This window comes from Homarus americanus, unplaced genomic scaffold (assembly GCF_018991925.1).
Source record: "Homarus americanus isolate GMGI-L3 unplaced genomic scaffold, GMGI_Hamer_2.0 scaffold25827, whole genome shotgun sequence".
Lineage (NCBI taxonomy): Eukaryota > Metazoa > Arthropoda > Malacostraca > Decapoda > Nephropidae > Homarus > Homarus americanus.
In genome coordinates, this window is record NW_024738300.1 from 11,117,504 (window position 1) to 11,145,422 (window position 27,919).

At 44.6% G+C, this 27,919-nt stretch overlaps 1 protein-coding gene across 1 annotated transcript in view; it reads right to left on the reverse strand.

Annotated features, from left to right (window-relative positions):
• The window catches only part of LOC121873981 (paired box protein Pax-6-like), an 87,113-nt gene that overhangs the window by 20,025 nt on the left and 39,169 nt on the right, over window positions 1-27,919 (reverse strand). Inside the window, exons 4-5 of the mRNA XM_042377862.1 lie at window positions 20,551-20,797; window positions 746-910 (exon numbers count right to left, since the gene is read on the reverse strand). Coding sequence (XP_042233796.1) covers window positions 746-910; window positions 20,551-20,797 — 412 coding nt within the window. The remainder of the gene's footprint in view (window positions 1-745; window positions 911-20,550; window positions 20,798-27,919) is intronic.

Below are 27,919 nucleotides of genomic sequence, written 5' to 3' on the forward strand. Positions count from 1 at the left end.
ATGACCTCAGGTGTTTCTCTATATTTCCTATTTTCTCCCTATAAGTTTCACAGTCACTTCTATCCCATCTTTATCCTAATCTCCCCTCTCCCTTCATCCACTAGCCACTCCTATTATCCATTACTCCCTCCTTCTCTACCTTCCCTCGTCTCCACCTCCCTTCTCTACCCCACCCACCTTTTCTCTACCTACCCTCCTTTTCTACCTTCCTTTCTTCTCTCTTTCCCTTCTTCTCTACCTTCCCTCCTTCTCTCCACCTCCCCTCTCTACCTTTCCTTCTCCACCTCCCTTCACCATCTTCCCCCTTCTCTACCTTCCACTGTCTCCCCCTCCTTCTCTCCACCTCCCCTCCTTCTCTCCACCTCCCCTCCTTCACCACCTCCCCTCCCCTTCTTCTCCCCTCCTTCCTACCTCCCCTCCTTCCCACCACCTCCCCTCCTTCACTACCTCCCCTCCTTCACCTCCCCTCCTTCCTACCTCCCCTCCTTCACCACCTCCCTTCCTTCACTACCTCCCTCCTTCACCCACCCCTCCTTCTACCTCCCCTCCTTCACCACCTCCCTTCCTCTCTCCACCTCCCACCTCCTTCACCACCTCCCCTCCTTCCACCCCTCCTTCACCACCTTCCTTCTCTCCACCTCACCTCCTTCACCACCTCCCCTCCTCTCCACCTCCCCTCCTTCACCACCTCCCCTCCTTCACCCCCATCCTTCCCTACTCCCCTAAGCACCACACTTCGTCTCACCTTTCTCTAGGGCGTCGATCTGTTCATTAGTGAAGGAAGTTCTGTTTCGCTGTAGTTTTCGCTTAAGCCGCAGACGAAGCTGTGAGTCCTCGTCCGTGCTAGAGTTGTGCTCGCTGTTGCCGTCACTTGTCACCTCGTTGTTGTTGTCTGACGGCGAGAATAGTCCTGCGGGAAGAGAGAGAGAGAGGTGGTGTTTAGTAATGGATGTATGGCCTGCGGGGAGAGAGAGAGAGAGAAGCGTGAAGCTGATGAAAACAGTCCTGCGGGAAGAGAGAGAGAGAGGAGGCGTTAAGTGAAGGTCTTGAAGCTGATGACCCTTTAAAACCACAGCTAAAGTGACAAATAAGCCAGATATTGATAAGTTAAGCTTCAAAACCACAGCTTAAGTGATGATACGCCAGATATTGATAAGTTACGCTTCAAAACCACAGCTAAAGTGATAATACACCAGATATTATAAAGTTACGACTCAGAGCCTCAACTTACGTGATAAATACGTCAGATGTTCATAAACTATCGCCACCAAACACCAAGTGAGGAAGGCGGAGAACTGCACAATGAAAGGGCAGAAGGAAGGAGAATAGGAGAAGACAAAGAGGATTATAGAACAAGAGAAGAAAACAGTACTAAAAGGAAAAGAAGATAAAGGAAACGAGAAGAATACAAGACGAGGAACAGAAGAGGAAAAGGAGATGGAATAAGAAAAGGGAAAGGATAAGAAAAATACGAAAATCAGACAAAGAGGAACAAATGGAAAAGGAGAGGGAAATGATAAGAAAGCACGAGAATCAGAAGAAGGAAAAGAAGAGAGAAAGGATATGAAAAAAGACGAAAATCAGACAAAGAAGAACAGAAAAAGGAAAAAAAAATGGGATGGTAAAGGATACGAATGAAAATCAGACCATCTTGCCGCAATCCGGTTAGGTCATGAGTGGTGAAAACTTGGACTGAGACAAATTGGTAGCGTGTAGTGATGCCGACAACAGCAAGTTTAAATGAGGACTACATGGTTTAAAACTACGGCAAGTGAACAAGTAAACAAGGAGGAGGAGAGATGATGATGATGATTAAGACGGAGAGAGACAAAGGAGATTGAAGAAGAAGGGATAGGTGGTGTTGAAGAAGAAGAAGAAGAAGAAGAAGAAGAAGAAGAAGAAGAAGAAGAAGAAGAAGAAGAAGAAGAAGAAGAAGAAGAAGAAGAAGAAGAAGAAGAAGAAGAAGAAGAAGAAGAAGAAGAAGAAGCTGTGATGATGAAGATAAAGAGAAATACAAAAGAGAAAGGCAGTAATAAAAAAGAGACATATAGAGGAATGTTAAAAGAGAAATGCAAGAAAAACAAGAATGAGAATGCAAAGAAGAAGGAACTAACGAAGAGAAAGAGGAGGAGAGAAGAAGAGGAGGAGAGAGAGAACAGGAACAAGAGGACCATCACGCCGCAATCATGTTAGCCAAGTGCCGCAAAGACTTTCCTCAAAGACAAATTGGTGGCGTGTGCTGGTAGATGCTAGCGACCGCAAGTTTAAATGAGAGACTCCCAGCCTCCACCCCGAGAGTCTTCAAGCAACACCATAACACTTTACGACAGAGAGATAATATAAAGAGGGGGAGGAGAAGAAAAGGAGGAGGTGGAGAAGGAGGAGAAGGGGGAGGAGGAGGAGGAAGAGAAGGGGGAGGAGAAGAAGAGGGGGAGAGGAAAATATGGTTTATATTTACAAGTTTGCTTCATTCAGATCCTTCTCCACATTGCTACCACTATTATTGGAATCAGTACTACCACCGCTACTACTACTACTACTACTACTACTACTGCTACTACTACTACTACCACCATCATCATCAGCAGCCTTACCATCACTACCACTCTTACTAAAACCATCACCATCATCACCACTACTACCAACATCATCTGTCTGTCTGTCTGTCTGTCTGTCTGTGTGTCTGTCTGTCTTCATCTTGTTTATGTTGAGAGAGAGAGAGAGAGAGAGAGAGAGAGAGAGAGAGAGAGAGAGAGAACAAAGGGGAGAGACGGAGTAGACAGATGACAGGAAGATAAAGAGGGTAGATAGGAAGGAATAGAGAGACGGTAAGAGAAGAGGGGGAGACAGACTAATGACTCAAAGGAAATGGGAAGAGGAAATTCGATCATCAAAACACATGATAAAAAGTAATAAAATCCCCAAGAAATTTATTCCCTAGAACCACAGACCGTGACGATACACCCTTTATCACCCCCCCCCCTCCCCCAGCTCCTTCCTCTCTCTCCCTCAGTACCTCCCTTCTCTCCCTTGGTACTGATTTTCTCTCCCTTGGTACTGATTTTCTCCTTCAGTACTCATCTTCTCTCCCTTGGTACTCATCTTCTCTCCCTTGGTACTCATCTTCTCTCCCTTGGTACTCATCTTCTCTCCCTTGGTACTCATCTTCTCTCCCTCAGTACCCGCTTCTCTCCCTTGGTACTCATCTTATCTCTCTCAGTATCTCCCTATCTCCCTCGGTATCCCTTCCTCCCTCAGTCCCCTATTTCCTTCAGCTCCTCCCTCTCCCTGCTCTTCTCCCCACCTCATGCGCCCCTCCTCCCTCCTCCCTCCACCCTTCCCCCTTCATTCCTCCTCCCTCCCTCCCTCCTTTCATCACCTCAACCCCCTCCCTCCAACTCCTCTCCTTCCCTCCCCCTCCCTCCAACTCCCCTCCTCCTTCCCCTCCCCCATCCCTCTCCTTCCCTCCCCTCCCTCTGTCCCTCTCCCTCAACTCCCTCTCCTCAACTCCCCTCTCCTTCCCTCCCTCCCTCCAATCTCTCCTTCCCTCCCCCTCCCTCAACTCCCTCACCTTCCCTCCCCTCCCTCTCCTTCCCTCCCCTCCCTCAACTCCCTCTCCTTCCCTCCCCTCCTCAACTCCTCCTTCCCTCCCCATCCCTCCTTCCTCCCCCTCCCTCCAACTCCTCTCGCCCCCTCCCTCAACTCCTCTCCTTCCCTCCCCATCCTCCCTTCCCTCCCCTCCCCTCCAACTCCTCTCCTTCCCTCCCTCCCAGCTCCCCTCTCTTCCCTCCCCCATCCCTCTCCTTCCCTCCCCCTCCCTCCAACTCCCCTCTCCTTCCCTCCCTCTTTCCCTCTCCTTCCCTCCCCATCCCTCTCCTTCCCTCCCCCATCCCTCCCTCCTGCTCCTCTCCTTTCATAATACAAAAATCTGCACAAATAGCCCCCCCTAATGGAAGAGCAATAGAGCAAGGCTGTAATAACTTTTAATATCACTCGTAAGGCAACAATTCTATCAGGTTGAAGGGGCTCTCAGGTTGGCAGTGTTGAAGGAGCTCTTGTCTAGCTGATGGGCGCCTTGTTTCTAGGGTGAGGTGGGGTGCAGGGGAGGGGGGTGGGAGTGGAGTAGAGGTGGGGTAGGAAGTAGGGAGGGGTGGGATGGGGTGGGGTGGGGAGTGGTGGGGTGGGGTGGGGGAGGGGTGGGGTGGGGTGGGTGGAGGCCATCTTTCTCTCATTCTCTGATAGCAATTATCAAAATAAAACACACAATCAATATTTTTATTCGCGGGAAAATTGGTGTTTTATTTTTCTTCTCCACTGGACGTAATTGCTCATTTGAAGTGCATTTGGATTTTTTTGTTTTAAATATTTGTATAATTTATGATTTGATTTGTTTTACTTGTTTGTTTTTGTTTGATTCATTGTTTATTTTTTATTCCTGATTATTATTTTTTTTTATTAATTTTTTTTTCTGATTATTATTATTAATTTTAGTGTATTTTATTGTTATTTTTATTTAAATAGTGAATAATTAATACATTTTTAGTCTTTATATTAATTATTTACATATCAGTTCTCTTCAGTAAACAACTCTATACGCTAAATCACACCTTTCTAAAAAAAAATCCCCTCAAATACGAATAACAATAACAGTCAAGTCAAGAAAGGCGGACACTGGATTGGGTAAACTCAGCCGAAACATCACTTGGGTCACCGCTAACAGCACAATGGAGCGTTTTAGCGTGAAATTGTAACAGGAGCCAGTGTGAATGTTAGTCTGGTACTCGCTGTGAAGTTATACATTATTAGTATCTTAGTTTTCATCAGCCTCTGCCAACACTCTTTATTATTATTATTATTATTATTATTATTATTATTATTATTATTATTATTATTATTATTGTTATTATTATTGTTATTGTTATTATTATTATTGTTGTTGTTACCAGCCTGGGTACTTGTATTACTATCACTATTCGTCATTATTACTACTACTACTACTACTACCACGACCACCCCTGTCTATCACCACCATTACAATTATTACCATCACCAGCAGTACCTACCATTCCGACCATTATTACTATCACTACCACCCGTACTATTACTATTACCACCATCCCTACTACCACCACCACCACCACCCGTACTATTACTATTACCACCATCCCTACTACCACCACCACCACCACTCGTACTATTACTATTACTACCATCCCTACTACCACCACCACCACCAACTTATCAACCACTACTACCACTATCACCATCATCACAACACCACCACCACCACCATCATCATCATAAGCATACCTGCGTAAAACGGGACAATGAGGTCGTTATATCTCTGCGTGTGTATGGAGGACTAAACAGTGGGGTAAATACCAGCTTTCCTTCCCCGTGTTAACATTCGTCCTGGCGGTGACGAGCTGACCACGCCTCAACAATCATCACAAATAAGTAAATAAACAAATAAATAAAAATAAAAATACTACCTCCATCCTGGGCTGCTGTCCATCACACCTACCCTGCCATCACCTGCCCCCAAGCATCACTCAATTCTGCCATCACCCACCCCTGCCATCAATTTCCACCCCAAGCATCACCTACCCCTGCCATCACCTACCCTTGCCATCACCTACCCCTGCCATCACCTACCCTTGCCATCACCTACGTTTTGGATTCCTATTTTGCATTTTGAATTCAACTCATAGCTTACAAGTTGGGTTTTGAAGATGAATAAGACTGATTATCCTGTGTGTGTGTGTGTGTGTGTGTGTGTGTGTCAAAAATGTTTACTTCCCAGCTTGTTTACCTCATATAAACTTCACCGAAATAACTATAAAACTTTCCTATTTTGTTTCACTTGTAAAATTACTTAAAATTCACAAACACAAGATTTTATGGTATTTCAGTTACTAAAATTAATGACTATTCGTAGGTAAAATGGTTATCATATTTATCTCCTAAGAACAATTAATAAATCCCTTATAAAAAATAAAAAATAAAATATATTGTCATTTTAGGTGAGCATTATGAAGGTCCCTGATGAGAGGCATATTTGTCAGGTCATTTTACGTAAAATAATGGAAATCCACGAGGGAGAGATGGCTGCATTACGCTTTGATAAGGTCCAAAACAAAGTGAGCGCCCCTGGGGACTTATGCCTCCCCTTCACCCTGGCGCGGATAACAGAAGCAAGAGCCACCCCGCCCCGGCCGTCCTGACAAAGAGGGAATAACCTAAGAGCCTCCTCCATATTTCCTCCCGCCATTCTGTATTCTAGGGTCATTCTCCGCCACTCGTAACAGAAGCAAACGGTCGACATTAAAATGCAATTCAAGGGAGCATGAATACCAAGTGGCAGATAAAGTTGTCGTAGGGAGCGAGGGGGAGAAGCGCCGCCTCTCCATCATCGGATGCTTCACGTGCGTTTGGGCAGCCTGAATTAGCGTCTAAAGAGGCACTGATACACTGTGGCCCGCATGTACCCCCACCCCCTACTACCCCCACCATCTCCACCCTTACCCCCATCAATTCCTTTACCCTCACTCCCTCACCACCACCCTGACCCCCCACCACCCTCATCCCCACCACTTGCCTTAACCCCACCACCCTCACCTACCCACCACCCTCACCTACCCACCACCCTCACCTCCCCACTACCCTCACCTCCCCACCACTGCCTCATTCTTCACTCCTTGACTTCTCCCAGGCTACCTCACAACCCTGGCCCTCTGTTTTGACTCTCCCAGCCTCTCATAACCCTATACCCACAACCTCAGTGACAGTTCCTACCTTTATTTTCAAATTGTCAATGTTCCTCTCGATAAACCCGTCCTTGTGCCGCCGCTGTCGTCTGTTTAAATTCCATCGTTTAACTCAGTGGCCGTCAAAGATGAGGGTTTTTATCCACTCGTCGTTAAGCTGTGACCTACACATGGCGTCGAGTTTGTACAAAGATTCTACCGTAATTTGAGGCAGTCTAACATCCCTACGTCCGGAATATTTCTTCCCTACCTAACCTAACCTAACCTAGTTGAGTTCTGATTGAGTTACTTGGTAGAATGTTAAAGTATACAGTATTGTTTGAGTGTGAGGGTCGTTTGCTAACATTCTTAAGGGTTTGTTCGTCACAATGTATCAAAACTGTTCACTTGGGCTGCAGACTAAATATTGTTAAATCAGCATTGTAGCTACGTGCCTTTTCTCATGAGTGAAAATTTACTTACTAATCTTACTAATCCTATGACTGGGCTCAGAGCTCGTGTAGGGTCGTGCAGTGCGGAGTGACACACATTATCTTGTATCTACACACAGTTCATTGTTTAATCAACACGTTAGGTAGCCCTTAGAGAACCTGTAAAACAACTTCACTTCACTATTATTCGCCCATAACAAAGCACTTCCATGTTGCTACTGTTATCTGCATCAGGGAGGTACTGGAGTGGGCGGCGGAGGGCACTCGTGGGTGAGGTGTCGTACGGTCCGCCACACTCCACTTGTTATTGTGTCTGTTATGAGGTCTCCCCTCGTCCACGTCGAGTGCTTTGATAAATCAGGGAGCCAAGTGTCGACTTATGACCACCTAATTGTTGTTTACCGGACGACCTTACCCCCTACGCGTCCTCACCAGCTTATCTTACCCCATGACAAGTGCTTAAGCGAGATGTGGAGGTCATTGTGTTTTGAGTGGTTTAAGTGTTTGATATGAGAAGGAGTTACTGTCACGAGGGTGTAGTGGAGTCTCAGATAATGGATACCACCTGTTGTTACGTTCTTTCTGTTCGTCTGTATCTCCGTTGACTCAGGGAAGTGTGTTATGGGTTATGACGTGTGTGGGACCTATGACGTGTGTGGGACCTATGACGTGTGTGGGACCTATGACGTGTGTGGGACTTATGACGTGTGTGGGACCTATGACGTGTGTGGGACCTATGACGTGTGTGGGACCTATGACGTGTGTGGGACCTATGACGTGTGTGGGACTTATGACGTGTGTGGGACCTATGACGTGTGTGGGACCTATGACGTGTGTGGGACTTATGACGTGTGAGTGACGTAGAGTGAAGTTATACGTAATTTGGGGTTTAAATTTCGTATCTTAATGACTGTATCGTCCAGTTGCTGTCATTCTCTATCTAGTTATCTTTGACACCTGTGTGTGGTGGTGGCAGTAGACGCTGCAGGAGTATGGTGGTGGCAGTAGAGGCAGCAGGAGCATGATGGTGGCAGCAGGAGCATGGTGGTGGCAGCAGGAGCATGGTGGTGGCAGCAGGAGCGGGTTCATTACTGAGTAATTGTGTTAGCGGACCACTTGATGACAACAGCAGGGGAACAGCGCCTCGCGGCCCTCCACCGTCGCTGTTTATACGCCCTGATGTTGTACGCCCTGATGTTGTACGCGTATGTACGTTGTTGTTTTATCCTGGCATGCATGCTATTGTTTACACTGCCACACGGATACTGCAATTCTACACTGCAACGCGCTGCTTGATAATTCATCTTATTCAATGGGTATTGTACTCAACGGATTAAAATATTAGACTCATTAGATTAACTCATTGTACTCGGGGGGGGGGTGGCTTCGTACTCAGGGGTTGGCATCGTACTCGAGGGGTTAACGAGTCAAACACGCATCATTACCAAGTCGAACAAATGAGTTTTACTGTGACTTCTCCCTGTTTAGTCTAGTTCATGAAAGTGACAGGATCCTCACATAGGAATTGACGTAAAAATGGAGTCTTAGATCTCTATGACTTGAGTCTCTACCGTAAAAGCAGCGCCAGCACGAGCAATCAGCTGCGTTTGACGTTCCCTTCCGCTGTGTAGACTTTTTTTTTTAAGTTATATGTAAGCAAACAAACCTGAAGTGGTGTTTGTGGTAATAACATTAAATACATTACATCTATGAATTACCCATAGAAAGTTTCCTTGTTTCCTTGTACTGGCGGAAACATACACGACCCAGCCACCATGACAAGGGGTCTTGTGTATTCGTCTATAGCCCAACACACGAACTTTTGTATCGAATGTTACAGTGAGTCCCAACCTGATTTACCCATTAGAATTTGTTCATTAGGGTTAAGAGCCCATTGGGATAGGGTCTCTTTAGTGTAGGAGTTGAACGGGCCCATAAAAACTAGTGCCCACTGTACTAGTCATGAGTATGTAGGTGTTGTGTGATGCGAATATTGGACCTGTATATGTTGTTAAAGTCAGTGAAAATCTGTGTTTATATGTCACTTGTTTATCAGAGGCACTTCCGTGTTTGACTTTACGAGGAATCCCGTCCCTCGTGTCTCACCCCCCCCCTCACACACAAACATGGCTGTGGTGAGACTCTGACCTTATATCATGTCTCTAACACAGCTGGAGACGTCTTTGAGCAAGTGACATAATCTTCCATCCTTAACTCGAGTCGCTTTTAAGGCAATTGGCATGATCCTGCACCGCCTTGCACCTCAACCTGAAATGTCTGAAGGCAAATGACGTGATTCGATATTACTCTCCACCCCTTAACTCTCGATAACGTACAGGAGGACTTGGCCGAGTCCAGTATTAGACACGTACAGGTCATGTAACTGACTTGATTTACCCTCTCACCTCGCCACGCCAGATGCCAACTGACTGACATGACCTTTGTACGAGACATCTTTGCCCACCCCTCTTCCTTCACCCCTCTTCCCTCTCCCCTCTTCCCTCTCCCCTCTCCCTCTCCCCATCTCTCACTTCTCCGGGCCAGGACGTCTTGAGTGCACCTCAGCCCGGGGCGCCACACATATTCTCCTCCCCAGTCAGCCCCCGACAAAAATGTGTCTGAAAACAAATTTCGTGGTCAAATCAGGCGTAGGGGGCGCGTCTGTAAGCTCTGATTGTTAATTTTCCCCGCGCCCCCCTCCCCATCCCCCACGCACTTTGATGGCGTGTGTGTGTGTGGGTAGGTAGGGGAAGGGATGCGTGGGGGAGGCGGGGGGGAGTGAGGGGGAGGTGGTGTTTCCGCTCCACTCGGCGCTTTGATTTGAAAAACATGCGTCTGGCCCAAAAAACTCGATTTGCTAGCAGGCTCCTCTTTTATATATGAAATGGTTTATGCGTAACTCAATTTCCAAATGTTGCCGTTTTATTTTGTGGCAGATAAATGGGACTGAGAGGCGTACATGATATTTGTTAGTTTATGGCTTTGATGCTGCGGCCTTTTTTATTTTTTATGGTGAATGTTTGCTGCGGGGGGTCGCCGATTAGAGCTTTTGCTAATAAAATTATGGCCATGAATATTTCATGTTCTTTAGTTATACGAACATATCAAAGCTACCCACGGCAAAATTGCGCCGAATTTTCGCTGGTTGATATATGCAGTTCTGAAATAAAAAAAATTAAAATAGTATTGGCACACAGTCACGTATTCATTACGGGACTATAAACATTTTGCTAACTTTGGTCTGTAAATTATTAATGCAACAATGGGAGTTTTTTTTCTATATCATATACAAATCAATACCTGTTCGATGGTGTTTACAGTAAGAGTGAACTTGTGTACAGGATGCAACACGAAGTAAGAGTAACGATATGAACATGGTGAACAATTGAATTTTGTTCCTGATATTATTTAGACGTCGTAATAATAATATGTATTCGACGACACTAAATAAATATGTAATACTAATACATACGGAAGGTAATGTATACGGATGTGTTAATTTTACTGACAGTAATAAGTTAACATATCATTATTGAAGAGATCAAACGATGTGTATTCTGTTGGGATGATTTGTGTGTGTGTGTGTGTGTGTGTGTCATTAAGTATAAAGTTGCCGGTGCGTTTTATTACGTCTAGACACACTAAAACATCTAATTTAAGCAAACACTTTAACAAACACGATCCCAAAATAGCATAGCGGCAAGTCTGAACCGACCTCACACGTCATGGCAAGATGTGTAACTGAAACGTGGCAGCCTTTCACCGTAGACTTTCAAGACCCAGATAATATCTCTATTAAATCTTCTCTTGAATAATTTACCTTAACGCAAATGACCAAGAACTAGGTCATTGGTTGTATGATTCCGCACTGTACAATATCATCCCTGAAACGCAAAAATTTATGTCAGTCAGGTCAGGATGGCTTGCATTTGGGTTGACTAAACGCTGCCGGGAACGTTTTTATGCATGACAAGACCTGCTCACGCCTCACTGAAGAGCGATATTTATTGACAGAAAAATGAGGTTAGAAATATTGATATGAAACAAAATTAAATGTGATGATACTGATAACGATAACAAAGGCTAATGTGGTGCGTAGTTAAGGCGGATAAAGTATGAAGATTATCTCAATAACTACAATACTGCTTTGCCTTAGTTATTACCGGTTATAAAACTGATGAAAGAAAGATTGTAAGAGAAAGAACATGATTAATGGTAGGCTGTGTTATCTCGGACATAATTCAAGGCATTAAACTATGCGGACGATAAAAAATATAAAAATGTGAAGAGAAACAGGAGGGGGAAGGAAGCTGGCACCAGCCATCACTCAGGGAGACCAGGCATCAAGTGACTCCCGGGGCGCCGAGACTGAAGACAAAATGATGGATTCGCTCGTTGCTCTGGCCAATAGGGGGCGAGGAGAGTGACTCATGTTGCGGGATACGTGTTATTCACCCACATTTTTTTTTTATGTTCTCTGAATCGTAACTATATTTTGTCTTCTTTTTAAAAATATTATTGTTGTGATATGTGTGTAGGAATTTTTTATAATGTTGTTTCTTAAGATCATCTATGCAAAAATGATTCAATAATATCCTAGGTGCCAACTCGTCAGTGATAGCGAGGGGCGCGTCTAATGTCCCGTAAGTTGTCTACAATCCCACTCATCAATCTACCCGAGGAGTCACCGAGACAATGGGGTAAAAAAACCCACTGCATCGAGAAGGAAGCGACACTATTATGTGGATGATAATGTGAGAAGGGCGTGGCTGGGAGGGCGCTGTGCTACTCTTGACGTAGACGTATGGGGCCGGGCAGTAAACAAAGCTAAAACGAACGCTGTCTTCACACTCCCCGAGGCTATTTTTTGTGCCATCAACATGTATCTCAGTGGCTGGCGGCTTTAGTAGTCAAGATGTAGGACTCTACGTGCTGGATGTGTAGAGAATGTCTTTGGTGAATTTTCTTTCCATCTAATATGAAGCGCTTAATTTAACCCTAAGTGAAGATATATACTATACTTAAATAAGAATCTTGTGTAATTTAGATGAATTGTTATGGTTATTTTTATCGAGGTTAAATCATCTAGATGTGTCCTTCCATCTCAGTCTACGAGGGAAATTGATCTAACCTAAGAACATTTGTGAATTTGGGACTTGATCTGGTTGAATCTGTCTTAAGAGTTCTCCCTGATGGGGTACTCCAGCGAGAGGAACACACATACAGTACATCCAGCCTTCAAGTCTCCCATCGGAAAGTGTTTGTCATGACGATTTTAAAATCCATTATGCCCATGAGATCAGATCTAACTACTGACGGAGGGAGGCGGAGAGACCTTCCCCGTCTTCTGTGACTCCAGGCAGCTCGTCCTTAACTGTCAAGGAGATACGTCATTTGCTCAAAGATTCTCTGCTGGTGACTCGTTCAAGCCTTCACATCATCGCTATCTCCTCTCACACGATCTGATGATGACTGTCTAGTATCTGAAACTTGTTCCTCTGTCACGTAATCTTGGGCGTTTTCCACACCATTTGATACTCACTTCAGCAGGAGGTAATCGAGTGACTGCCACTTCTATTCCTTATCTAAAATCTCCTTTAAGACATTGACTTTAAGCCTATATACTGAATCTTGTACCAATACCATGCTATATCTCCATGTATACTCGTATGTATCACTGTATCTGACTATTCTTGTACCTGCATTACATTATATTACTGTAACTATGTACAGTATCTATGTATATTACTCTCTGACTGTATTCCTGGATCAACATTCAGATTTTTTTTATGATGGTTTACGAGTCATCTTACTGAGTCTTCTTCCCATAGGTCGTGGCGGAGTATAAACACAGAGGTGAATGATGGTTAGGATTATAACATCAGAAGACCCACCATAAATTATTAACAAGACATTACATCCCTCTCCCTCTCACCCCTCTCCCTCTCACCCCTCTCCCCCTCTTCCCCTCTCCAATCACTGGCCAATCATCCCGCCGCGTAATTCGATTATTTACCCGTTTATTTCTCGACAACTAATTACTGCTTTCACCACCACACACAAATTTCTGATGGATCTGCCTCGTCTAAATCACATTACACCGCCAGAGCCATGTGTCCGCTCCATCTACCGCCGCTGGATCACAACTCACTCGCCAGGCCTACGCGACTGACAAGAATACGCGCCTTTCCACCTTTTTTTTTTAGGGAATAACAAAAAATTGCTATTTACTACATTAGATTAAGATTAGATAATTGTTGATGATGTTTTGGTAAGTTTGGCAACGTGGCAATATGGAGGAAGGGGGGTGTAGCTTCGTCAGGAGGGGGAGGAGGGGCGGGTGGTAGGGGTAGAGGAGGGGGAGAGAAGGGAATTACGGAGCAAATGACACAGCCTAACTTCCTCCTCCACTATGGCAAAAATAAACTATCAAAGAATTTTACGTAACCTAACCTAACAACCTAATTTACAACTTGGTACAGATGTCAGCTGTACCGGTAGAAGAGAAGAAGGTAGATTGACTTTTGGAACACCCTGTATTCACCCTGACCCTGACATTCACCCTGACAATCACCCTTAGAGCACTTATATGTGTTTTTTTTTTAGGTCATAACTTAAAAAAAAAAAAAAACGCATCATCGAGAACCATATCTAGTTGCTCGCTATGTTCCTTCTGATTTTTGTTTTGCTTTTGTTTTTTATTTGTTTTTTGGTTTTGTTTGTATTGTTTTAATTTTTGTTTTCATTTGCATTGTTTGTTGTTGTTTTTATTTTGTTTTGTTTTATTTCTTTTGTTTTAGTTTGTTTTTTGTTTTCGTTTTATTTTGTTTGATGTTTTTATTTATTTATTTATTTTTTATTATTATTTTTTTTTATTAAGGCTTCTGTTTTTCTTGTTTTGTCTCTGTTTTTTTATGTTACGAAGATTATCTGTAACGATCTCAGTAACAGCGAGAAGAAACCTGAAGAGTGAGATTCCTTCAGAATAAACCCCCTCCTCCTCCTACTTTCCCCTCTCCCTCCCCTACCCCTCTACCTCCTCCCCCCTCCTACTAACCCCTCCCCCTACGCACGCCTGAGTTATGCCGTGAGCGCTGGATCCTAGCGCCCTTCAACACTACCACTGACCTTTGCTTCTGGGCCTACCACCTCTACCTATCCTCTACCACCACCACCACCACCACTACCACCATCCAGTGTTTTGGTGTTTTTCCTCCTCCTCCTCCTCCTCCTCCTCCTCCTCCTCCTCCTCCTCCTCCTCCTCCTCCTCCTCCTCCTCCTCCTCCCCCCTCTTCCTCTTGCTGTAGTAGTCATAGAGAAAGATATAGATTGCCGAGTCCATTGGTGTGTGTGTGTGTGTGTGTGTGTGTGTGTGTGTGTGTGTGTGTGTGTGTGTGTGTGTGTGTGTGTGTATAAGATGTACAGTTATGGGCAAAATTCCCTTGACACTTTGGGCATCGACCATCTGATTAAGGGTCTTGTACATAAGGGAGTTTTTGATCTTAAAGTCATTTTATTTATTCTTTTTTTACTCCTGTTTTTCTTATTATTCTGACGTGATATAATGAGATGCAATGTGTCATGAGGAACTTTGTCTGGAGCCATACCAATGACAATAAGTTTTAGTGATAAAGATCCAGGGATGAGTATTGTTATTGTCTGTGAATTACGGTAAAAAATGTAAACAATGTATGATGATAGTGAGGTAGGAGCACATGGGGGTCATGGTGTAGGGGGTGTGGTGACGTATTGCCTGGTGGGGGAATAACTGAGTTAGCGAGGGCTGCTCTTTTTACCGATGAGGGGAGCGCCTGTAACGAGGGCAGCTCGCCCGAATGCTAATGTTCCTCTCTACCGCCAGGGAGCCTCCCTCTGTCTTCCTCCTAACACCGCTAGAGGGCCTCTTCTGTCATCTCCCTTCCTCTACCTCAGGGAGCCTCTTCTCTCATCTCCCTCCCCTCTCTATCTTTCATCCTCCTCTTACCTCAAGGGAGTCTCCGCCTCATCTCCTTCCTATTACTTCGAGGAAGTCTCCTTCCTCTTCTACACGGAAGATCTCTTTCTTCTACCTCCCTCTACCCCAAGGACGTGTCCTCCCTCATCTTCCTCCCTCTGAAAACGGATCCCCTTATTTCTTTACTATAGTGGAGTAGGCTGGGCTAAGGATAGGTTAGATTAGCTTAGTGTTTGGTTCGCTAAGCTGTATTAGGTCAAGGTTAGGTTAGATGAGTTGTAGGTTAGATTAATTTAGGTGCTGGCTAAGTTAGGTTATGTTAAGTAAGGTAAAGTTAGGTTAAGTGGAGAGCTGGATCAGTAAGCATTAGCAGTGAGCTGACTCATCCAGCTGTCGTGTGAGCCTCTTCCTCACATGTTACCACACCGGATTCTTTTTAACCTACTTTTTATCCTGGGAGGGGGGGGGGGCTGTATTTACCTCACCCCTTCCCGGCCCTGATTTCTTCCTGAACTGACTGATCTTTTTTCTTTTCTTTTCTTTTGTTCAATGTGCATCCTATCGTAATAAGTAACTAAATTCTTCCTTACTTTCCTCTTTGGTATCGGTATATTGTTCTTCACAAGGACGTGGTGGAATTTGTACTTTAAAACCTCCATCAGTATATTATGCGTTTATGTAAAAGACGAAGAATGTTGACTTACATATTGGTAGGAAACTCGTGAGTGCTGGACAATCTGTTTACTGGTACAAGTTTTTAGTGAAATTGTAAATGAGTAAAACTGTTAAAGTTATACAGTGGTGTAGAAGTGTTAAGGGTGATTATATAAGTAAATGGAATACCAAAGACGTCGGGAGGAAGGTAGTCGGTGTTGGGTAACAAGAGGGGAGAATTACTAAAACCTGGAGATTTACACCTGGCCCTCCAATGGCTTCTCTTCTACAAGTATGGATTAGGAATCTTGGTCTTTTTTTAGAGGTTATGAAAGTGAGAAACCTTAGTGCATAAGTCTTTTAACCTGCCTCTTCTCCGAGACACTTGAGGGGTGCCTCCTGTCAATGATTTTTTACGTTATTGTTTTTTGTTTTGTTTTGTTTGCCGCCATTTTATAAGCTTCTACAGTATGCTTTACCTTTATACATGCACGCGGACGTGTATACTTGTTCCCACTTGCTTATAGGTTAGTCCCACAAAGGGTAACGGCTTCGTGGGGATAACCATTAGGCAAGCTTGGACGAATCGAAGCTCCCTGACATTCCTCAGCAATTCCAGTCGGGTGAAGGTCGTCTCGAGTTAACTCTTGCCACAGGAACACGCCCCCGGGGTCAAGTGTGTGGAGTTATGAACGACGCCTCCGTGGTGTGGTGCGCTGTGAAAAACTCTCCTGAATAACTTTACGGAATCTCCGAATGGTGTCACTCAGCGCTTTATCACCTCGCGAACTCCTCTCACGAAGAACTGATACGTCAAGCTTTTCAGTGAAGCACGCTCTGACCCTCGATACTGACCCCCCCCCCCTCCTGCGGGAAGACAAAATCGTTCTCCTAGGGGACTTCAAGACGAGAGTGGGAGCCGACCTACGATATAGAAAGAATAAACGACAGTGGACTAAAATTGCTAACGCTCTGCGCACGACCTGGTTCTTACCAAAACCGAGTTAAAATTGAAGACCCAAAATAAGGCCACCTAGATGCACCCGCGGAACAAGCACTGACAACACCTTAACAATGCAATCACACGCCGAGCAGACCACACAATGCTGGACCCATCACACACTTCTCATAACCAAATTACGACTAGAATTTAGAGCCCTCGAAGACGACAAACAGACGACTCAACTGCGGAGCCCTTGAAGTCTCTGTTAATGTGTGTCGACTGAGAGTGAAACTTGCAGAGAACTTCGACGCCATTCCCGAGATGACCGACCTTGTAGACCTCAACATCAACGACAAATTTGCCGAACTGAGATTCACCATTCACCAAGACAGCCACTCAACTCCTCACCGTCAAACACAAAGCTCACAACGAGGCTCTATCAAACCAGCAGCCCATTCGTCCTTGTCGGTGCCTTAAAGAACTTAGTAACAGAGGTGTGGTGTATGCAGAACGATTGTCACATAACTCGTTTTTACATCTAGATTTCTTAATGCATTAAAAGATACATCGTTTATTTGGAGGAATCATCAGGTATCGTTTTACTTAAATCTATAAAGGTGCATTTTTTCCCCAACTTAATATCATAAATAATAAAATAAAAAAATACGGTTTACTCAAGTGGAAATAAATGTTACCTAGTCCGTATCTCAGTGGACTCCTCAGAAACACCATCTTTGATCCACCGACTCGGCCTACATCAATGACCCGCCTCGACTAATCCTCAAACAAGGCTTTCAGACGCACCTCAGAAACCCAGTATTACATTTATTGACCATTTAATTGCTCTCCACACCTGTACCTTCACTTATATTGACCTAGAGATTAAGGTGAAAGGTGGTCTTAACTGGTATTAGTTGAGCGTGTGTTTGTGGAGGCAGCGAGGTTCATTGTGTGCCATATACCGGGCTGTGTTGACGAAGCCTAGCCACACGTGCACGGGATTGGCGTCTTTATTGTTGAGCTTGGAGGAGGTGGGGGAGCCGCGACAGGAGCCACCACCCCGACAAGACAAAATGCCCAATACAAGATAAGCTAGTGAGTAAACATGAGGCTATATAGACCCCATGAGTTATATAGAGTCGTCGTAAGGTTACCTGAGGGGGGCTGGTACTCTCTCTCCTCGTAACATTTCTTGATTCATAATGACTTAAATACGACAGGGAACAAATATTAAGTAAACACAAGTATACACGATTCTGTATATTGTATAATTTATCAACGTTTCATATAATTATTAAGCAGTGATTCATACGGATTATGATACACCAAGCAGCAATTATGAAGCAAATAATAGCCACTTCACCAGACAGTGTTGTAGCTAGTGGGTAGATTATTACGTCCTGACCGAGAGGGTAGTGGAGAGAGAGAGAGAGAGAGAGAGAGAGAGAGAGAGGGAAGAGGTACTAGAGTATGATAGAGGAGCGACCAGCAAGAGGAGGAGGAGGAGTAGAAAAAGAAGAAGGAGGAGGAGTAGGAGGGGGTACTGGAGTATGATAGAGGAGCAACCAACAAGAGAAGGAGAAGTAGGAGGAGTAGGAGAAGAAGTACCAAGAGGAGGAGGAGGAGGAGGAGAGGGTCACTGCCACTTTGATGTCCGTCGGTGTCCACTGTGTCCCTGGTGCGTCTAATGGATCCCAGGGACATGTCCAGCGGGCCTTTGATGGTGACCAAGTGTCCTCAAGGTCCCCCCGTGCACAAAGCTGAGGACCAGTGATAATACTTTCTTATGTCCTCGCTTCATTTCCCCCACCAACTCTTATTGGGGTGGGGGGGGCTTTACCCTCTGGAAGTGAAATAAGTCTTGACCCTTTGTGAATCCCGTTTGCCTCTGTCTGTCTCTGGCTGTCTGTTTGTCTGTCTCTGTCTTCTGTCTCTCTCTCTCTCTCTCTCTCTCTCTCTCTCTCTCACCCGTGTACGTAATTTGGTGTTTTACGTAAGCAAGAATTGAGTGAGAAGACTTACAGAGAGTTAAGTGCATGAGATCTAGCTTAAGACACTGATACAACCTATTTTTGTCATGGCAGTAAGCTTCAGTATCCCTTAGAGTCTTATGTGATTCTCAACTTTGATTTTATTTACTGTTTTGTGTGTGTGTGTGTGTGTGTGTGTTTTAAGATAGTGGTATTCTGTGTTCTGATTGATCTATAGTCTGTGTTATGTACGATTATGACCAGAACGTGATTTTGTAAAGTTTGTGGTCTTTATCAATGGTAATTTTACATAACTAATCATATTTTTTTTTTACCAACGAAATCTTGATAATAAGACCTAAAACAATATGTCAACAGCTAACACTTGATACACGTCGTTGAATACACTGTAAGAATACGCACATATTTTTTTTTTTTTGTTATATGAAAGGACGGCCCACAACTCCCCAGAGGCCAAACTGTCCACTAAAACGCCAGAGATGAAAACGTTTACGAGTCAATCCATCGTGTCAACCTCGGCGTCACCCATCACACACACACACACGTTGAGAGACTAACTGTATTTTTAGTCCCGATATTTCACAACCAGTCGAGTTTAATACTACAAGCTGGTGGGAATATAGTTACGATATTACTACTAGTACTAGCACCTCGTTATAATAGTAGTACTAGCTCACATAACAAGCTAGTTGGGGGGGAGGGGTCAGAGGTCATATAAGAAGGTAGCTCACTAACTGTAGGGTACTGGGTGGCGTGCGTGTTAAGAGTATTATTATATCAGCGGCCTCAGGTGCAATGGATCTCCAGTTAAGCTGTTCGAGGAAGTACCACAAGTGTTCGAGTCTTGGTCGCCGCTTTCTGCTGATTTACAGTAACAATTTCTACTGATGGTATTGTTTCTGCTGTTGTTTTTGGGGTGTGCCTTTATTATCGTAGCTACTATTATTCTTCTATTGGTTTTGTTATTACTATTACTCGTAGATCTATTATTTAAAAGTGATATTTCAACCTATTTTGAAAGTATTAACAGAGCTGACCTGACCTGACCTTACCTTAACCTTACCTTAACCTTAACCTAACCTAACAGTGACTGCTCAATCTTACACACTTATGACATTAAATTGCATTGATACCTAAATTTAATTGCCTCCACACACCTGGATATATATATCATAATTCAGGTTTAACTACTGACGAAAGAAGACCAAGAACACATCGTTTTAGGGCTGAGTCTTGCTGTTATATAATTTTTGTCCACTGCTGCTGGTATTAACCCATAGGAAAGACTAAATAGAACGAAGACCTTGGTAATCCGGTCTTTCAAGCCTGAGTGTGTGCTTGGACAGGAGATACCTTATATAAGTGTGTCTCAATACAATAAGTGTGTCAAGGAAGACGATGGTGTAAGAGATAAATACGTTACTAAGTTTTAAATAGTAATTCTGATCGGGATTCTTGGAGTAACAGAGTTAGTGTGTTCGGTAAGGTGGTCGGGGAGGAGGAGTGAAGTAAGGCGATTGTAAGTACTGAGTGCAGGTGTTTGTGTGTGAGTGAGTGAGGTATCTCTTTCAAAGCTGTTTCTCTCCATTTCATCATCTGTTTTTTTATATATAGTTATTTACCTCCTTTACCTTCCCCTTACTGTATATAATAGACAAGAAAAAGGGTAATGGGAGGTATTTCTGATGATTAGGAACGTCCAGGTAATAATATAATAAATTTCGGAAGGTAAACAAAACAGACGAAGATTAAACATAAGAAAATAAAGATAAATGATAATTAAGGGAGTGGAAACATAACAGTACCGTACCTCTCTTGGGGTCTTCCCTGGGTATAGGCGGCAGGGCTGTGTTGTGATGCTGAGGGAGTCCTAGGTGACCAGCAGCCGCACCTGGGTACCACGCCGCAGCCCACCCAGCCGCCGCAGCTCCTCCGTTGAACATCCGTAGTTTATCGTAGACGCTCTCACCGCCGGCTGCACCCACACCCACGCCCACACCTGAGCCTTGTTCCTTCTGTGCCGCCAAGTTCCTCAGTACCCGGTTAATGGATGATACCTGAAGGGGAGAAACAAGGTCCTGCTGTAGTTTCATCACATTGTTGTTGAAATTTAATTAGTGTTATAAAAAACATAGACGGGAGTATTAATCCAAGCGGGATATTATCTACTGATCGTAACGTAACACCTGGCGTAGTATTGACGGTAGAAAGTATGAATAATTATATCTTACAGGTGTTGAAAGTCACAGAAGAAAACAACCTTTTTTACCTGTCGTTGATTTCTTATTTTCTCTCGGTTTTCAGTCTCTTTCCCACTTCATTTCACCTTTCTTTCCCTGGCTCCATATTTTCCTTTTCCTTTTTGTTTTCGACCCTATCCTCTCCCATCTCTTCCGTCCCTCTTCTATCTCTTCCCATCACTCTTCCTCCTTCCACCCCATCACTCTACCTCTTCCACAACTGTCCCATCCATTCATCCCCTCTCATCTCACTTTCCTACACATGGTGGGTAGAGGTAGGGGTGTGTGTGTGTGTGTGTGTAATCGCCGCGGAACACTGGTTTGGTAGAGACTTAGGAGGGGTCCTCTGCACGCCTCCCAATCTGTGCCGTGTCTCTTGTGTTGACGATGATGACGAGGACGACTACGATCTGGCTTTAATCTCTCTCTCTCTCAGTCAACACAAGACTTGAGAGTTTTAACAGCACAAATTGCCTGACCAGACATGACTGTACCTCGGCGCTGTTTTGCCACCAAATATGAAGAGTAGTGTAAAAGACTGGTACTGTGCCCTAATGAAATATATTGAAGCCCAGACCAGGTGAAGCCCAGACCAGGTGAAGCCCAGACCAGGTGAAGCCAAGACCAGGTGAAGGTGCCAGTGAAGGTGAAGCTAAGACCAGGTGAAGCCAAGACCAGGTGAAGGTGAGGCCAAGACCAGGTGAAGGTGAAGCCAAGACCAGGTGAAGCCAAGACCAGGTGAAGCCAAGACCAGGTGAAGCCAAGACCAGGTGAAGGCCAAGACCAGGTGAAGGTGAAGCCAAGACCAGGTGAAGGTGAAGCCAAGACCAGGTGAAGCCCAGACCAGGTGAAGCCCAGTAAAACCTAGACCAAGTAAAGCCCGCAAATCCCAGACCAGAGGACAAAAGATTATAGTAGTCCCCAAGTTCTATCGGACCCTAGTTCTATTGGGCCCCCGTCATATTGGGGTCAGTTTTATCGGGCCCCAATTCTATCGGATCTTAGTCCTATTGGGCCCCAGTCTAACCTAACCTAACTTAACCTAACCTAACAAAATTAACTTAAAGGGAAATTTTGTCTCGGTCAACTAGGAGAGGTTTTCATAGAGCTGACTAACGCTTCTGGAATAGAGATGGAGAATAAGGAAGGGGGAAAGGAGAAGAGTGTAATAAAGAAGGTGAAGAGCAGGAGAAAAAAATAAATGAGAAGGAGGGAAAGAGGGAGGGTGGAGATGTAAGTGGGGAGGGAGGAGAATAAAGGAGAGAAGAGGAAGAAAATGGGGGAGGGAGGAAGATGATTACAGGAAGTGAGAGAGAGAGAGAGAGAGAGAGAGATAAGCAGTAATCAGTAAGAGAGGCAGCAGCAACAAGAGAGAGGTGATCGGCCGCTCTGTCGTGCATATTGACAGCTTCTTAAAGATGACGCGTCCTGCACGGTTCTCAACACTCCTTCTTCTCTTCCTTCTCCTCTTTCTTCCCCTCCTCCTTCTTCTTTTTCTTCCCTCCTCCTCATTCTTCTTCTTCTTCTTCTCCTCCTTCTCCTGATCCTCCTTTTTTTCCTACTTCTTCTCCTCCTTCCCCTCATCCTCCTTCTTCTCTTCCTCCTTCTCCTCCTTCTCCGCCTCTACACACCCTCTCTCTCTCTCTACCATCTTCCCTTTCTCTTTCGTTTTCTGTCCTTCTCTTCTCTATACACTCCTTTATTCTCTCTCTCTCTCTCTCTCTCTCCTCTTCCCTGGATCTATGGTCGTGTTTGTGCGTCTATAGTCAGCCTCTTGTCATTTCCGTATGTTTGAATGTTAGTCTCTGTTCGTCTATCTGTCTGTCTGTCTGTCTGTCTGTCTGTCTGTCTTGGCGTATTTGTTTATGTTCCTGTCAGTCTTTATTCGTTCATCCGTGTGTGTGTGTGTGTGTGTGTGTGTGTGTGTGTGTGTGTGTGTGTGTATCGCTTATGTGGTTGTCTGTTGGAGTATATGAGTGTGTTTGTAAGGCTGTTCCTGTCTGTCTGTCTGTCTGTCTGTACAATATGGTTTTAAGTCTGTCTAAACGAAATCCTATGAGCTGGAGTATCTGTATTTCTCGTCTGTCTGTGTCTGTCTGTCTGTCTCTGTCTGTCTGTCGCACATCTGACCCGCTACCAGGCTTATTTCTTCCCTCCAGTACACGCGGGAAGTTTTATAATTACACGGTGTTGGTGGGTGAACTTCAGACGACCCCAGAAGTTAAGGAGGAAAAATATCTCCATTATCTCAAGGTCAAGATAGAGGGAAAAAAATAATTAAGGAAAAATGTCAGTTTTTTTTTTCTTTTGAGTTGTGTTAATTACTTGTTTTTTTTCCTCAAGTGCCTTACCTGTTCTTTCCCAATTAGCTTACCTGTTTTTTTCCAAATACCTGCATGTCCTTCTTTTAATTTTCTATGTAATTATTAGCTTTATCGGTGTCCTATTTACCTATGTAGTATTTAGGTTATACCCGTGTCCTAACTACCTTGTGTATTAATTAACTATACCCTATTTATATCCCCATGTCCTAACTCTGTGTTACTAATTAGGTATACCTGTATCCTAACTACCTGTGTATTAATTAGCTATACCCTAATAGAATCACCGTGGCCAAGTGGAGATGACAGGCCCTAGTGGGGGAAGACGGGGGGGGGGAGGTGCTAAAGAAAGTGAGAGAAAGGGAGTTAATGTTAAGGAAGAAGGAAGGGAATGGGAGAGAGCGAGAGGAGGAGGATAAACAGCGAGGAGAACAGGTTGTGATGTGGGTTATGACGAGTAGATGAAGCGAAAGGGAGTAGAAGTAGACAAGAAGAGACGTAGAGTTAGAGAGGGTAGATAACATCCAAGGAGGGAGGGCAGCCAGCCAGCCTCTCGACCCTAGCCCAGGCGAGGTACCGAACGCCATTCACACCCACCCACACGGAAAACGGACGAATGTCTTCTAGTACCAGCACTCAACCGTGACTTAGTCTTCCTATAACACCCTCAACTAATTCAACTAACCCTCTAACTTAACCTAACACCAATGACCTACGTCTTAATCCTTATTCTTAACCTGATAATAAAAATCCGAACGTAAACGAACACATAATTCCATCAAATGTGGTTTTTTTTTTAGTAAATGATGGGAATCGGATGAGTGACCACGGCTTAGGTCCTGGAAATAGACAACGCTCATGAGCCCCTTGTAAAACAGGCTACAGCATTGCCTCGTCTGGTGAAGGAAGAGTCGAGTAACTTCATATATTTCATTTAGAAGTTTTTTTGGGGGTGAAGGAAGGAGGGGGAGGGGGAGGGGAAGGGGAGGGAGGATGGGGAGGAGTTATGTGTGTGGTGCCGAGAGTAACATAGCGAAGAGCTTTGGCTGGTGGTGACTGCTCAAATGGGCCCCAAGTCCTAATAGGCCCCCTACTCTTAAAAGACTCTATAGTCCTAATAAGATCCCCTCTTAATTGACCTCTCTCCTAATACTCACTATCCTAACCTAACCTAAACCTTCAATTCTACGGTCTGGGCCTACTAGGACTTGGGGCCCATTTGACCTAAAATCTTGTGCTCGATGATGTGGGTAGGTGTCTGTCTCTGTCTGGCACTGAACAGGGACCTCACTTTTCATAACACTATCCTCTCTCTCTCTCTCTCACACACACACACCACACCACACCACACCATACTGGCACTCCTCCAACGCTCACCACACAGGCACTATACATACAAACATACATACATACAGTACCTACTATAAATTAAATACACCATCGAAAAGTTAACCTGTCATTCGTCGCTCACATATACCACTAACATGAGGTCAGGTCAGGTCAGGTCAGGTCAGGTCAGGTCACTGTGTATTAAGTCTATAACTTTACCCGGTTCAGAACACCGTATATGTCTGTGTGTTGGTCGTAACTCACATCGCTACAGAATTATGGCGGAAAAAACATAAATTTCAGATATTTGAAAATTAGGGAATCATCATTTGTGGAGTGAAATGTTGGAAATGAAACCTATGAGATATTTTACGTATTTTGCTGTCAGATGAAACTACAGACCGGGTTTTAAAATAGCGTTGACTGCCAGTGGTCCACATGCTAATAAAATGATTTATGGTTTTGTGTGTGTGTGTGCGTGTGTGCGTGAGCTATTTCCCGTTTTATAACCTCAGTTTAGTGTATCAGAAAGTCTTATTTTCATGTCGGGAGGGATTCCATAATAAGCCCTCGTAATAATGTTCCAGGATTGTGCTTATTATTATTATTATTTAATCAGGTGTTATAGTTGTGTGAGATAGAGTATAATACATGCATTAAAATCTTATATTTGGAGGCATTATTGATATTAATTTCTAAAGTGAGAGAGAGACACTAACCAATAACTAAGACATTTTTAATTAGTATATGAATGTTTTACCTGTGTTAAGTCCTTAATTGCCAGGTACACGTCTCCCCTGGTCCTAATGAACCATACTAAATGTACCATAGATGTACCTCATGTACCCCAGCAGTACCCAAGATCGATCACCTTCTCAAAGACTCATCCTAATTGGTCAGAAGGTCTCCACATCCATATACGTGATTGGTTGTCTCGCGATAGGGACGGGGGCGGGGAGAGGTCCTTTCTGGGTTCAGGATTCGTAAGGATTCGTAGGTATTTTTTCAAATTAAGTAAAAATAAGGGAAGTAAACTTTATATAATCGAGTCTTTTGTGTGGTTTGTGTGCCATTCTGGTCACTTTCTTTATGACGTAACTTAAAGTGATCACAAACTTTCAACAATTCGAGTCCTGTGTTGTATCTTTGGCCATCACACACACACACACACACACACACACACACACAGCATAGAATTAACCCAATACCACCATCAACCATTTAACCTAACCTAACCTAACCACTACTCTGGAACCACAATTACACCAGAACTGTAACCATGTGAACCAACAATTCCCTCCCTCCCACTCCCCTCACTCACTCACCCCCTTTCCCCTCCCTCACTCCTCTCACCCCCCTCTCCCTCCCCTCACTCCTCACCCCCTCTCCCCCTCACTCCTCACCCCTCTCCCCTCCCCTCCTCCCTCACTCTCCCTCCTCACTCACTCACCCCCTCTCCTCCACTCAATCACCCCTCTCCCCTCACTCCACTCACCCCCTCTCCCCTCCTCACCCCCTCCCTCCCCTCACTCACTCTCCCTCCTCACTCCCCTCTCCCTCACTCCCTCACTCCTCCCCTCCCCCCCTCCCCTCACTCACTCACCCCCCTCTCCCCTCCCTCACTCACTCACCCCTCTCCTCTCCCCTCCTCCCCTCACCCCTCTCCCCTCCCCTCCCCACTCCCACTCACCCCTCTCCCCTCCCCTCCCACTCACCCCTCTCCCCTCCCCTCCTCACTCACACTCACACTCCAAACAGGAACCCACAGTACCGTATAGAGTGGATCAGCCCCCCTGCACCATCGGCGTTCATCGACCATTTAAGCCAACACTACTCGTGGGTGAAACAGGAGACCATCGGAAAGGCCATCGGCTCGGCCCCTCTACCTGATCTGTTCCATAAACACCTCACACACCTGATAGGATGGCCCTCCCTACCTGCCTCCCTACCTCTCCTCCCCCCCCCTATCCCTCCTCCCTGCCTCTCCCTCCCTCCCTCAACCATCCCTACCCCTCTCTCTCTCTCTCTCACCCTCCCTGACTCACTCACCTTACCCCCCCCCCCTGTCTCCCTCCTCCCTCCCTTCCTCTCCCCCTCCCTCCCTCCCTTCCTCTCTCCCTACCTACCTTCCTCCCTCTCTTCCTAGTTGGTGAAGGATTGGAGTAGATAACGCGGTCAGATTGGAGGTTAAATCTCTAAGGGATTGGAACTTTTAATGTCCAGTGTTGATGACAGACGAAGTGATTGGTAATACATGACTTGATTAGAGGTAACGGTGAGGGGATTGGTGAAGAGACTGGGTAAATAAAGTTAACACGGAGGGATTGGGGGTAAATATTTGAACACCTGAAGCGATGATAACAATTTGGCAATAAGACATTCTTTGATTAGTCTTATTAATAGCAGATTAGGTGATTGGTAGAAGACTCTGATTAAATGATTGGATGAGAAGGAACGGGCCCGTCTCGGATTACCTCTTTTTGCTCTTAACTGATTAGATAAGTGGGCGATGGTTATTAGTGTGGCTCTGAGATTAGTGTGGCTCTGGGATTAGTGTCTTTCTGATACCTGATGATTCGGTGATTGGTAATAGAGCGTTCTCAGGTTACCTTGGAGGTCGCTAGCCACGCCCACACCGCCCACACCGCTCAGTTATACATGGGCGCTGGTCTAGGGCTCTGGGAAGTTCATCAGAGTCCGTAACAACAAGTATCGCGTCTTACAGTGTATTGTAAAAGTGGAGTAATAATTATTTTTTATCGCTGCATAGCTGATAGTGTAGTGTAGTGTATAGCTGATAGTGTAATGTAGTGTAGTGTATAACTGATAGTGTAGTGTAGTGTATAGCTGATAGTGTAGTGTAGTGTTGTGCAATTAATTCTTCTTTTTTGACGAGAGATACTCTTAGTGCGATGCAATTGTGGAGTTACATCGCAGTGAGTGTGATTCCGTATAGCAAATAATAGGACTCACTTTTTGACAGTCTCGTATAGCCGCTATGCCATTCCAACATAGCGGGTATTGCTAGTGTGAATCAACTATTTTTTTTATATAATAGATTTCCTATTTTTTGGGGGGTGGAACTTTTTCTACCTTGGATTTGGCTGTTACAATTCATTAACCTGTCACCTGCCATCGTTACCAGGTAAACACCCACACCTGTATAATATAATATCAAGGTAAGAAATGATACAGCCTCACTAATCCACTTATCCTTTTGTTTACAGGGATGATGTTTAGCCGATACTGCATTCGACAGTCTTCACATCCTCAACTGTTAAGAAAGGAT